General features: G+C 52.5%; 3 protein-coding genes across 6 annotated transcripts in view; 1 reads left to right on the top strand and 2 right to left on the bottom strand.

Moving 5' to 3' along the window:
- The window catches only part of LOC111543751 (metaxin-1), a 10,128-nt gene extending 7,577 nt beyond the window's left edge, over positions 1-2,551 (top strand). For both annotated transcript variants that reach the window (XM_026453622.2, XM_026453621.2), the window contains exons 4-8: positions 857-949; positions 1,114-1,296; positions 1,423-1,499; positions 1,965-2,119; positions 2,212-2,551. In XM_026453622.2, the coding sequence (XP_026309407.1) occupies positions 857-949; positions 1,114-1,296; positions 1,423-1,499; positions 1,965-2,119; positions 2,212-2,426 (723 nt within the window). In that variant the 3' untranslated portion in view covers positions 2,427-2,551. The remainder of the gene's footprint in view (positions 1-856; positions 950-1,113; positions 1,297-1,422; positions 1,500-1,964; positions 2,120-2,211) is intronic.
- On the bottom strand, positions 784-9,391 carry LOC111543753 (lysosomal acid glucosylceramidase). Of its 3 annotated transcripts, XM_026453623.1 has the most exons (11): positions 9,209-9,391; positions 8,752-8,843; positions 8,324-8,514; positions 8,053-8,199; positions 6,970-7,103; positions 6,587-6,759; positions 5,792-6,029; positions 4,635-4,859; positions 3,769-3,932; positions 3,284-3,400; positions 2,553-3,189 (listed from the first exon to the last, which is right to left on the bottom strand). In XM_026453623.1, the coding sequence occupies exons 1-11, from the start codon at positions 9,224-9,226 to the stop codon at positions 3,084-3,086; spliced, it is 1,605 nt and encodes a 534-aa protein (XP_026309408.1). In that variant the 5' UTR covers positions 9,227-9,391; the 3' UTR covers positions 2,553-3,083. The 3 variants fall into 3 exon arrangements, 1 of the variants encoding a protein (XP_026309408.1); XR_004228811.1 differs by lacking the exons at positions 8,324-8,514; positions 8,752-8,843; positions 9,209-9,391 and adding exons at positions 784-1,530; positions 2,192-2,403 and having other exon boundaries at positions 2,993-3,189; XR_003309193.2 differs by lacking the exons at positions 8,324-8,514; positions 8,752-8,843; positions 9,209-9,391 and adding an exon at positions 2,113-2,403 and having other exon boundaries at positions 2,993-3,189.
- Positions 9,392-11,466: 2,075 nt separating this feature from the next.
- Positions 11,467-12,345, bottom strand: LOC113224463 (histone H2A.Z). The gene has a single exon (XM_026453620.2). The coding sequence runs from the start codon at positions 12,226-12,228 to the stop codon at positions 11,842-11,844; it is 387 nt and encodes a 128-aa protein (XP_026309405.1). The 5' UTR covers positions 12,229-12,345; the 3' UTR covers positions 11,467-11,841.
- Positions 12,346-12,671: the final 326 nt, after the last annotated feature.

Here is a 12,671-nt window from a genome sequence, read left to right as displayed (position 1 = left end):
AAAAGAGAGGATCCAGATAAAAGACAAGGTTCCTGGCAGGGCCAGGGCCACTGCCCTGATTCCTTAGGTGTGAACAGAGCTTTTCCAGTTTCCAAAGTATTCTAAATTATTTCCTAACACAGGGGCATTGAGAGAAAGAGATTCTTACCCCCGTTCCACACGGGAGAAACTGAGGCTCAGGGAGATTTAAGGATCATGCTCAAGAGGTTATCTGGGGACAAAGTTTACTCAGGATGTGGAGGGGGATGCTGAGGAGCAGGGACTGGAGCCTGGGAAGGTAGGGCAGGCTGAGACCTGGGGGTATGGGTGGAATGTGTATGTGGTAGTGGTGTCTGGGCCATGGAATGAAGTGGAATAAATAGCAAGAGCTGGGCACTGAGGGAACCAGCTGGGGGGCCCTGGGCGTGGGTTCCCTGGATCCAGGGAGTGTGAGGATGGCTTTCCCTGGTTCCTGAGGCATGGACCAAGTCCCAGCCTGCATCTGAGCTCCGCTGTGCTAGCTTTGTGGTGTCTGGGTCGGGGAAGTTACCGTTAGAAAGCTGCCGTCAGCAGGCGTCCTTCCAGCTTTCCATGGAAATTCTGGGAGCTGCTCCTAGTTTGCGGCGGAGCCTTCCCTCCTTCCCCGCATTGGGCGCTGGACCTTGACGGCCAGCAGGCTCCAAGGCCCAGGCTTTTTGCCAACAGCAACAGGCTACTGGCTGGGCCCAGGCAAGGGAACCTTGGCAGGAAAAGTTCCTTGCTCTACCTCCACTACACTCAGAGGGCAGTGAGGGGGGTACCAGACAGGACTCCTTCTTCCCTGGTGAAGTGCCCCTGCAGCCCCCCAGTGTCCACGCCATGGATATTTCCTCCACAGAAGTACAATGCTGATTATGATCTGTCAGCTCGGCAAGGGGCAGACACCCTGGCCTTCATGTCTCTCCTGGAGGAGAAGTTGCTCCCGGTGCTGGTGAGTGTGCCCAGACCTCCCAGCATCCATGGTTAGCAGGGGAGGGGTTGGGCACACATAGACCCACCCAGAGACTCAGGACAGCATGGGGGTCAGAGCCCACCTTGAATCAGACAGGTGCACTGGCTCAGACCTGCCTGTTTCTTCCTGCCTACCCAATCCAGGTACATACTTTCTGGATAGACACCAAGAACTATGTGGAAGTGACCCGGAAGTGGTATGCAGAGGCTATGCCCTTTCCCCTCAACTTCTTCCTGCCTGGCCGCATGCAGCGGCAGTACATGGAACGGCTAGAGCTGCTGAGTGGGGAGCACGTGCCTGAGGATGAGGAAGAGCTGGAGAAGGAGGTAGCTCTGAGACCGGGGCCTGTTGTATGAGATGAGCCCTAAGGATGCTGGCCAGGAATGGGAATGCTTAGGTGGGGAGGTGGAACTGTTCCCGCAGCTGCAAGCCTACCTGTGTCGTCCCTACAGCTGTACCGAGAGGCTCGAGAGTGTCTGACCCTGCTCTCTCAGCGCCTGGGCTCTCAAAAGTTCTTCTTTGGAGATGCGTGAGTCTGACTCCAAGAGGGTAATGGGTGGCTTGGAAGAAGATACAGGTTCAGATGGAGCAGCTGGGGCTGGGGCTGGGGCTGGGGTGGGCTCAGGCGCTGGACAGGAGGTCCTTGGGACAGATACTGGCCCTGCTGACAGTGGGCCTGTGTGTGGGGCCAGAGCCTTCTCAGAGGTACAAAAGGGTAGGGTGGGAGGGCAGCCAGGCACAGGAGGGGCCTGAAGAGCTGTGGGGCACTGAATGTGCCCTTTATGCAGCCCTGGGATAGAGCCCTATTCAGGGCCAGGCTGGCGCCACCTGGGGATCTCTCCCAGTACCAGGTCTCGAACTGTGTGTCCTGTCTTCCCTGATGGCCGCCTGCTGCCCAGAGCCCACCTCAAGGGCTGACTCTTCCTCCAGCTCCATCTTTACCCCTTCTGTCCCAGTGCTTCTCCTCCATCCCACCCTTCTCTCTCTGCTCCAGCCCTGCCTCCTTGGACGCCTTCGTCTTTAGCTACTTGGCCCTGCTGCTGCAGGCAAAGCTGCCCAGTGGGAAGCTGCAGGCCCACCTGCGGGGGCTGCACAACCTCTGTGCCTATTGTACCCACATCCTCAGTCTCTACTTCCCCTGGGATGGAGGTAAGGGGCAGATGGGAGGGGCAGCCCTGGGGAGAGTGGGCAGGGATCCGAGAACTAGTTCCCCTAACTCACCTTCCTTCCTTGACCCTCAGCTGAGGTACCACCGCCACGCCAGACACCAGCAGGCCCAGAGACTGAGGAGGAGCCATACCGGCGCCGGAACCAGATCTTATCTGTGCTGGCAGGACTGGCAGCCATGGTGGGCTACGCCTTGCTCAGCGGCATTGTCTCCATCCAGCGGGCAACGCCTGCTCGGGCCCCAGGCACCCGGGCCCTGGGCATGGCTGAGGAGGATGAAGAGGAATGATTTGTCCTCACGCTCCCAGGACTGGTTTTTCTACTCTCGTGCATTCCAGAGGCCCCCGTGCCTCCTCTTTGCTGGTACAGCCGGACACGGGGTGCTGCCCCCCAGAATAAAGCCACTCACACTGACTGGGCTCAAACATTTTCTCCTTTAAGAGCTGCCATTTTTCCTGGTTAGTCCCACAGGAACCATCTGGGTGCCTGGGCACACCTGCTGCTGCTTTAAGGCTTCCGCCCTGATGCTGACACTGCTGCTCCACGGGCCCAGTTCTGCATCTCCAGGAAAGACAAACAGTCTCCAGTTTTGGGCCCAGCTTTCCTAGTCTCTTCTTTTCCTTACCCTCACCCTTCATCTTGTGTTTGTACGACAGTGAGCTCACCCTAGGCCTGGGCCCAGGTCCAGTTTCCAAAGCAAGCAGCACACAGTGCACGTTCACATAAGCATGGGGGCTGGGGGGACACTGGGGCTTACTGATCTTTTTCTAGGGGCCTCCAGCCCCTGGCACCACCTAGAGGGGAAAGTGAATCACCCAAACCACTGCCCTTGGGCTTATGTCGCTGTAAGCTCACCCTGGCCCTGCTGTGCCCTCTTTAGCCACAGACAGCGTGTGAGCTGACTCTGTCCCTTTAATGCTCAGGCTGAGCTTGAGTATCCACTCCATCACTGGCGACACCACAGGTAGGTGTGAATGGAGTAGCCAGGTGAGATCGTCTCCAGGAAGCCCACGGCAGGATCCTTGATGGTAAGAGGCACATCCTTAGAGGAGCTAGGGAGTGGGGAGGAGAAGCTAAGAGTGTGATCCTGCCAAGGCCCCCGACCCTGTCTTCAGCCCACTTCCCAGACCCCACTATTGCCCTCACCGGTTTAGCACGACCACAACGGCAGAGCCATCGGGATGCATCAGTGCCACTGTGTCCAGGTCGTTCTTCTGACTGGCAACCAGCCCCACTCTCTGGGAGCCCTCAGGAATGAACTTGCTGAATGTGGGAACAGATGGTCAGAGTCCGTCGGGGTACCGCCCATGAAACCCTCATCTAAGAAGTCACCCACCCATATACCCACCTCATGACTCCTGCAGAAGCTCTGCCCTGGGTCTCTAGACCTGGAGCCATGCTGCTGGGCACTGACCCTGCTTTTCTACATCACAGTCCAGCCTCAGGCATTGGGGTTGTCTGTTGCTACCTAGTCACTTCCTGCCTCCATGGTGCAAAAGGGGATGGGTGTGCCTCTCCCGAGGTCCACCCTAAACACCTTCCTGCTCCCTCATGGTGTAGAGTGATGTAAGCCATCTGATGTAGGAGATGATAAGCCTGGTATGGAATGGGGGTGCCCGCCCTCCACTCACCTGAAGTGACCAAGGTGGTAGAACATGGGCTGTTTGTAAAACGTGTCCTTGGTGATGTCTACAATGACGGGACTGTCGACAAAATTACGCACCCAGTTGGGTCCTCCTTCGGGGTTCAGGGCGAGGTTCCAGTCGGTCCAGCCGACCACATGGTACAGGAGGTTCTGGGGTAAGGACAAAGGCAAAGAGACAAAGGCTCAACACTGGGGGCTCCCAGAGACTGTAGGTAAGGGTCACATGAGGGAGAAGTGGCTGTGGGTAGCTCAGCCCTGTGAGGGGCACATTCCTTAGCCTCTAAGGAGTTGGGGGTGTGAAGATTGAGGCATCTCAAGGGGAGCTGAGAAGTCTGAGGCAGGTGCAAGTGCATCAGTAGTTGCAAAAGGGGCTATGAGCCGGGCGTGGTGCCTCATGCCTGTAATCCCAGTGCTTTGGGAGGCTGAGGTGGGCGGATCACAAGGTCAGGAGATCGAGACCATCCTGGTTAACACGGTGAAACCCCGTCTTTACTAAAAATACAAAAAAATTAGCTGGTCGTGGTGGCAGGCACCTGCAGTCCCAGCTACTTGGGAAGCTGAGGCAGGAGAATGACGTGAACCCGGGTGGCGGAGCTTGCAGTGAGCCGAGATCATGCCACTGCACTCCAGCCTGGGCGACAGAGCCAAACTTTGTCTCAAAAAAAAAAGAAAAAGTGCAATGAGGTGTGCAGTCCTGTGAAGGAAAGGCAAGATGGGGAATCATGGTTCCCCAGTTGCCCAAAAGGGCAGGCTAGCTGGGGGAAGCTGGACAGGAAAGGTCTGTCAGTCTTTCGTGAGACTACTAAGGGGTCTGAGGTCTGCTTTGCAGGAAGGCAGACTGGGGTGGCTTACCGTGATGATGCTGTGGCTGTACTGCATCCCTCGATCCCAGGAGCCTAGCCGCACACTCTGCTCCCAGAACTTGGAGCCCACACAGGCCTCTGAGGCAAAGAGCATGGTGTTGGGGAACAGGCGGTGTGTCTCCCCTAGGGTGGCTTTGGCTGGAGCCAGAAAGTCCAGGTACCAATGTACAGCAATGCCATGAACATACTTAGCTGCCTCTGGGTCTGTCAGTACCTGCAAAGGAAGAGCAAGTGACCCTGGACCTTGCACACAGGCTTCTGGAACTTCCAATTCCTCTTATAGGAATCCTGGCAATGGGTGATGGGAAGAATGCAACTAGAGAGGTTTGGGGAGATATTTTTTTTTGTTTTTGAGACAGGATATAACTCCATCACTCAGGCTGGAGTACAGTGGCACAATCATAGCTCCCTGCAGCCTTGACTTCCTAGGGTCAATTGATCCTCCTGCGTTAGCCTCGTGAGTAGCTGGGACTACACGGGTGCCACACCCAGCTAATTTGTGTGTGTGTGTGTGTGTATACACATATAGTTTTTGTTTTTTTTGTAGAGATGGGATTTCACCATGTTTCCCAGGCTGGTCTTGAATTTCTTAGGTTCAAGTGATCCACCCACCTTGGCCTCCCATAGTGCTGAGATTACAGATATGAACCACCGCCCCAAGCCTAGAGAGAGGTTTTTTTTTTTTTTTTGAGATGCATTCTCACTCAGTCGCCGGACTGGAGTGCAGTGGCACGATCTCATCTCACCGCAACCACCATCTCCCGGGTTCAACTGATTCTCCCTTCTCAGCCCCCCAAGTAGCTGGGATTACAGGTACCCACCATCATGCCCAGATAATTTTTTTTTTTTTATTTTAGTAGAGACAGGGTTTCAACACGTTGGCCAGGCTGGTCTTAAACTCCTGACCTCAGGTGATCCGCCCACCTCGGCCTCCCAAAGTGCTGGGGTTACATGAGTGAGCCACCTCGTCTGGCCCCTAGAAAGGTTTAAAGTGATAACTGTGGGATCCATGGCGCCCTGGAGGCCCAGGGAAATGGTGCTCTAGGAATCCACAGTTGGGTAGAGAAATTGCTCTAAGTTTGGGAGCCAGTCATTTGGAGGCTAGATTTGAAGGTCACTGGAGCACCATGCAGGTCTGGGCCTTACCACCTTTGCCCAGTGGGGCAGCAGCAAGCGTTGGTCATCCAGCATGAGCAGGCGGACATTGTGGTGAGTACTGTTGGCGAGGGTAGGACCTAGGTCACGGGCAATGAAGTCTCGCTGATGTTCAGGGGTGAAGCCCAGGCACTGGAAGGGGTATCCACTCAATAGCCCAGCAGAAGGCTCATTTTCAGCTGTCACTGCCCAGAACTGTAACTTGTGCTCTGCATAGGCATCCAGGAACCTGGCAAGAGAAAGGTCATGAGTGATCCAGCCAAGAAGGTGGAGCAGACCAGCTGGGTGTGTTGGCTCACGCCTGTAATCCCAGCACTTTGGGAGGCTGAGGCAGGTAGATCACTTGAGGTCAGGAGTTAGAGAACAGCCTACCCAACCTGGGGAAACCCCGTCTCTACTAAAAACAGAAAAATTAGCTGGGCATGGTGGCAGGCACCTATAATCCCAGCTACTTGGAAGGCTGAGGCAGGAGAATCACTTGAACTCGAGAGGCAGAGGTTACAGTGAGCGAAGATGGCGCCACGGCACTCCAGCCTGGGTGACAGAGAGAGAGACTCCTTCTCAAAAAAAAAAAAAGAAGAAAAAGAAAGTGGGCCAGACTGAGAGAACAGGAAGCCTGATGGAGTGGGCAAGATTGACAGGCCCAAGTCTGAAAGGCCCAGAAGGTAGAAAGGTGAGCTGAGGAGAGGCAGATCTGAAAGTGGAACTAGGTTGAGGGTCGGGACATAGATCAGCGTGGCCAAAGGGGAGGCCAGTCCTGATCCCACAGCCTTGCTGATCCCTTACTTCACAAAGTATCTGGCCCAGGTCTGGTGGTAGATGTCTCCGGGCTGTCCCTTGAGTGACCCCTTCCCATTCACCGCTCCATTGGTCTTGAGCCAAGTGGGTGATGTCCAGGGGCTGGCAAGGAGTGAAACGGGACGCTGGGCCAATTGCAGGGCTCGGTGAATCAGGGGTATCTAAAGACAAAGGTAGTGAAGAGAGAAGCACCCAGAGTTGGAACACATACTAGCCCAACCAGTGCATCTGGTTCAGCCATCAGCCCCCACCCTCCCACCCCGGGGACAAAATAGCAGGGGACAAAACATCTCTACAAGCAGACCTACCGTACAGCTTCTCAACCCCCAGACATCAGGGCCATCAGAGCCTGAAAAAGCTAGAATGCCTACCTTGAGCTTGGTATCTTCCTCTGGGAGGCTGAAGTTGTGCAACTGGAAATCATCAGGGGTGTCTGCATATGTGTAGGTGCGGATGGAGAAGTCACAGCTGGCCATGGGTACGCGGATGATGTTATATCCGATTCCTACAGAAAAGGATGATCAAGATATGGTAGTCTAAGTCAATAGGAAAGTACAGGACTCTGCTTATCACTTGTCAGTCCTAATAGTGTCTGAGTCAGGGCCAAAGGGAACTTGGGCTCCTGGGTTGGAACCTGTGGAGGCTGGCACCTGGGTGAAGCACAGGCCTTTCTGAGCCTGAGTCCATAATAGTTAGCAGATGATAAGCAGGGAAATCTTATTTCAGAGGGCATTAAAACAGGAACCAAATGTCAGGGATGGGCAGAAGTCAGGGTCCAAAGAAAGGGCAAAGAAAAGTGTTGGTGGCTCATGCCTGTAATCCCAGCACTTTGGGAGGCTGAGGCGGGCAGATCACAAGGTCAGGAGTTCGCTATCATCCTGGCCAACATAGTGAAACCCCATCTCTACTAAAAATACAGAAAATGAGCCGGGCATGGTGGCAGGCACCTGTAATCCCAGGTACTCGGAAGGCTGAGACAGGAGAATCACTTGAACCCAGGAGGTGGAGGTTCAGTGAGCCGAGATTGTGCCACTGCACTCCAGCCTGGGCGACAGTGCGAGACTCCTCAAAAAAAAAAAGAGAAACATGTTGGCTGGGCTCGGTGGCTCACACCTGTAATCCCAGCATTTTGGGAGGCTAAGGCAGGTGGATCATTTGAGGTCAGGAGTTTAAGCCTAGCCTAGTCAACATGATGAAACCCTGTCTCTACTAAAAATACAAAAATTAGCCAGGTGGTAGTGGCGCATGCCTATAATTCCAGCTACTCAGGAGGCTGAGGCAGGAGAATCACTATAGCCTGGGAGGCAGAGGTTGCTGTGGGTGGAGATCATGCCCTCTGCACTCCTGTCTCGGCGACAGAGTGAGCAGAGTGAGATTCTGTCTCAAAAAAATTAAAAAATAAAAAAACAAAAAGTGTCAATGGCGCTATGTCATCTTGTCCCCTTCCTCCTCACCTTCTTCAGAGAAGTACGATTTAAGTAGCAAATTTTGGGCAGGGGGTGACAGGGCAAGGATGTTGAGAGCAGCAGCATCTGTCATGGCCCCTCCAAATCCCTTCACTTTCTGGAACTTCTGTTCTGGCTGCAGGGTCAGTAGCAGGCCTGAGGACATCCACAGGGAATAAGGGTCTCAGTGCCCAGGGGGGGAATTCCTTGATGATCACTGACACCGTTTACCTCTAAGAGGACCCAGCCTGGCCTGGGGGGTGAAGGGTGTAATGGTTACCTGTGCCTGTGCGATTGGCCTGGATGGTCCCCGTACTCAGCTTCATCCGTCGCCCACTGCGTGTAGTCTCATAGCGGCTGAAGGTACCGAGGGCAGGAAAGGTCAGGGGATCAAGAGAGTCACAGTATGTGGCATTGCAGACACAGACCACCAAGTTGTAGCTGAAGCTTTTAGGGATGCAGGGGCGCCACCTGGGAGGGAGGGAGCCCAAGCAGAGGTGAGGTCTGATGAGGATGTGGAGAACGGACACAGCTGCTCGGAGAGAAAGAATATGATTTCAAAACTCCTCACCCCAAAGTTGGTCTCAGTCACTAAAAAGGATTTATTGAGCACCTATTAAAAGTCTACCACCAGAGTACTGGAAGGCTACCAAAGGACTACGAGGCAGAAGGGAGCCTCTGTGCTACTTCACCACCGCCTTGACTCACCTACCTGATGCCCATGACACTGCCTGAAGTAGAAGCAATCCTGTGAAGCTGGCGGCCATGATGCTTACCCTACCCGAAGGCTTGGGACATTCCTGAGGACAGAATGAGGAGTGGCTGAAAAGCAAGCCCCTCTCCCCCCTCAACTTCTCTCCTGGGCAGAGTTTAGCTGCCTTTGGGTGCCCATGGCCTAATCTCCCACATTCATTAGGACAAGGCCCATAGACACCTGGGTGCAGCTCTCCCTGCAACCTTTCTGATGACAACTCTCTGCCCACTCCAAATCAGGACGCTCCCCACCACTCTTCCCACCCATTTCAACTTCGACCCCTCCCTCCATCTGTGCCTTGCTCAAAGAGCCACGATGGCCCTGGATTCAAAGACAGTCTGTCATTCACTGAATTCCAGTGCCAGGATTCCAGAAGCACTGTGACAGTGCTGATTGGGAGCTCTCTCTTACCTCTCTGGAAAACTCCATCACCTCAGGGTCATTGGATGAGGAGAAGACCACAGGGGTTCCAGAGTCTCTGAAGGATAGAGGATCCGCTAAACAAAAACAAGGATGCAGGTACCTGCCGTAGCTATAGGCACTAGGTCAGCCCTGCAAGTAATTCCGGCTTCCTGACATGGATGGGTCATGTGATGACTGGGAGTGTCACATGACACAGGAAGTGAGGCAATTGCAGGCATATTTCTAAAGGGCAATTGGCTTCCTCCCATCTGTTACAGATTATATGCACTATAAAACTCTGGAGGGCATGTATGGGTGACAACTTTAGGAAGAGCCTAGAACACAGATTTGGGTGGAGAATGAGGTAGAGGCTTCTAAATCCCAGAGAATGGGAACCACAGCAGGCACACTGCTTTTTTGATAGAAATGTCAAAAAAGGTACAAATAAAGCTGATATGATTAAAAAAAAAAAAAATTCACTGTGCAAAATACTGACAATACCGAGATGTTTAAGACACAGTCTTTGCCCTATAGAGGCGTGTGAGGCATGGAAGTCAGACACAGATATTTACAGATAAAGACAGAAACGGTAACAGGTGTGCATGGAGAGCTCTCTGAGATGAGGAGGGACCATTCGTGGGTGGGGAATTATCTAGGGTGGCTTCACAGAGGAAAAAGTGAGGGGGCTTATTAGCTGGTCAAGTGCAGGGTGCAAGGAGGGTGGGACACCGGCAGTGGGATGACAGGACTGGAGGGAAGGAGTGGTTAGTGCTGCTCCTCTGCAGCGTCCTTTGTTTCATCATCAGATGCAGATGGTAATAACTGTTCTTCCTTTCTCACAGGACAGGGAGGTTTGTAAGTAGTTCAGAAACCAGAAAGTGTTGTACAAAGCCGTATCCTCAGTGGACACAAGGAGGAAGTTGTCCGTGCCGTGGCCTCACGAACCACATCAAATGAGATTTCGCGGGAGTGGCACATGCAGTCATGACCTGACTAACCCCAGCTCTCAGTCTATTTCCTTGCCTGGAAAATGGAGGCAATGCCACAACCTCAAAGGGTGGTTACTGCAGTCAGTGAGGTAAGTGCAGTGCCTGACCACTTGGTAGGCACCTGGGAACACTTGTTTGCTGTTTGTATTTTTTTGTTCTTGTTGTTTTTTGAGGTAGAGTCTCGCTCTGCTGCCCAGGCTAGAGTGCGGTGGCGTGATCTCGGCTCACTGCAACCTCCGCCTCCTGGGTTCGAGTGATTCTCCTGCCTCAGCCTCCCAAGTAGCTGGGATTACAGGTGCCTGCCACCATGCTCGGCTAATTTTTTTATTTTTAGTAGCGACGGGGTTTCACTATGTTGACCAGGCTGGTCTCGAACTCTGGACCGCAGGTGATCTGCCTGCCCTGGTATTCGAAAGTGCTAGGATTACAGGCATGAGCCACTGCGCTGGAACCCAGCCATCCTTTTTGTTCTTTAAATGACCTCAGTGAAGTCTTTCTAGATACACCCCCAAGCAAAATTGATCATTTCTTCTTCTAGGTTCCTCGAGTAATTTTTCTTTTTTTTTTGGTTTTGAGACCGAGTCTTGCCCTGTTGCCCAGGCTGGAGTGCAGTGTGATCTCGGCTCACTGCAACCTCCACCTCCCTGATTCAAGCAATGGCCCTGCCTCAGCCTCCCTGATTCAAGCAATTGCCCTGCCTCAGCCTCCTGAGTAGCTGGGATTACAGGAGCCCACCACCATGCCCAGCTAATGTTTGTATTTTTAGTAGAGATGGGGTTTCACCATGTTGGCCAGGCTGGTCTTGAATCCCTGACCTCAGGTGATCCACCAGCCTCAGCCTCCTAAGGTGCTGGGATTACAGCATGAGCCACCACACCCGGTCCCTCCAGTAATTAAGTACAGTCTCAGTGAGATGGCAAGGTTGGAATCCTGGCTACACCATTTACTGGCTGTTTGACCTTCAATAAATCAAGCACTCTAAGCCTCTGTTTCATCTATAAAAGGGGAGTGATAACTCCTACCTCAGAGAATTGTTGTGAGGTTTGAGTGTGATAATGTGTCTCTAGTGCACTGCTTGACACTAAACATTGCAACATGTTAGGCCTATGTTCCTGGAGTTCCTTGAAGGAATGTCTTACTCATTCTAAATATCCTTGTAGACAGCCTGGCACAGGTGTGGCTGTCAAGTTGTAGAACTGAACTAGTTGCTTCACTATCAGTATCCACCTCTTCCAGACTTCCTGCTTTTCTTTCTTTTTCTTTTTTTTTTTTTTTTAGTTTGGGATATGACCTTTATTGAGCTTATCCACCAGAGTGGAAATAATGTCTGTACAAAACCAAATGTTTGTTACTATAACTTCTGCATCACAATTAAAATCCAAACAGTTTTTTAAAAACAGTCAACTCAATCAAAACCCACTACTTCAGAATCAATAGCTTCTTTGAAGCCACAGTAACACTTAAATATGGTTAAGACTCGAATGCAGAAATTTGGTTGGTTGGAAAGCTAATTAAACTTCCAACTTGCTCAAATAGAATTACAAAAAGGCAAAATTGTGTTTTTCACAGAGATACAGTCCACTGGAATCACCAACACTGGACAGCTGTTAAGAGTATTTAGAGTCCTGAGATAACAAGGAATCCAGGCATCCTTTAGACAGTCTTCTGTTGTCCTTTCTTCCCAATCAGAGATTTGTGGATGTGTGGAATGACACCACCACCAGCAATTGTAGCCTTGATAAGCGAATCCAATTCTTCATCTCCACGAATAGCAAGTTGCAAGTGACGAGGGGTAATACGCTTTACCTTTAAGTCTTTTGATGCATTTCCTGCCAGTTCAAGTACCTCTGCGGTGAGGTACTCCAGGATGGCTGCGCTGTACACAGCGGCAGTCGCGCCCACACGTCCATGACTGGTCGTCCTAGATTTCAGGTGTCGATGAATACGGCCCACTGGGAACTGCAAGCCGGCTCTCTGCGAGCGGGAAACCGCCTTTGTCTTGGCCTTTCCGGAGTCCTTTCCAGCCTTACCGCCAGCCATTTCGAATTCTGCTGAAGCTCAAGCAAGCAAGGCAGAGAAAAGGCTAATCGGACCCACGGTGAGATCCCACCACCTACTCCTTCGTCGCACCGCGATTCAAACTGCCTTTTTTTTTTTTTTTTGAGATGAAGTCTCACTCTGTTACCCAGTCTGGAGTGCAGTGGCTGTCTCAGCTCACTGCAACCTCTGCCTCCTGGGTTCAAGCAATTCTCCTGCCTCAGCCTCCCAAGTAGTTGGGACTACAGGCACGCACCACCATGCCTGGCTAATTTTTGTATTTTTAGTAGAGACGGGGTTTCACCATGTTAGCCAGGCTGGTCTCAACCTCCTGACCTCAGGTGATTCGCATGCCTTGGCCTCCCAAAGGGCTGGGATTACAGGCATGAGCCACAGCGCCCAGCTTGACTTCCTGCTTTTCAAGGAAACATTGCACAGGATTTGTT

Source organism: Piliocolobus tephrosceles, unplaced genomic scaffold (genome assembly GCF_002776525.5).
Source record: "Piliocolobus tephrosceles isolate RC106 unplaced genomic scaffold, ASM277652v3 unscaffolded_44882, whole genome shotgun sequence".
Lineage (NCBI taxonomy): Eukaryota > Metazoa > Chordata > Mammalia > Primates > Cercopithecidae > Piliocolobus > Piliocolobus tephrosceles.
This window is presented reverse-complemented; position numbering and strand designations above follow the sequence as displayed.

Coding starts and splice junctions, on each gene's coding strand:
- LOC113224463 (XM_026453620.2), bottom strand. CDS start 12,228: ATGGCTGGCGGTAAGGCTGGAAAGGACTCCGGAAAGGCCAAGACAAAG.
- LOC111543753 (XM_026453623.1), bottom strand. Junction 6,030..6,586: donor TGGGCCAGATACTTTGTGAA/GTAAGGGATCAG, acceptor TTCTCTTGCCAG/GTTCCTGGATGCCTATGCAG. Junction 3,190..3,283: donor GTTGTGGTCGTGCTAAACCG/GTGAGGGCAATA, acceptor CCCACTCCCTAG/CTCCTCTAAGGATGTGCCTC.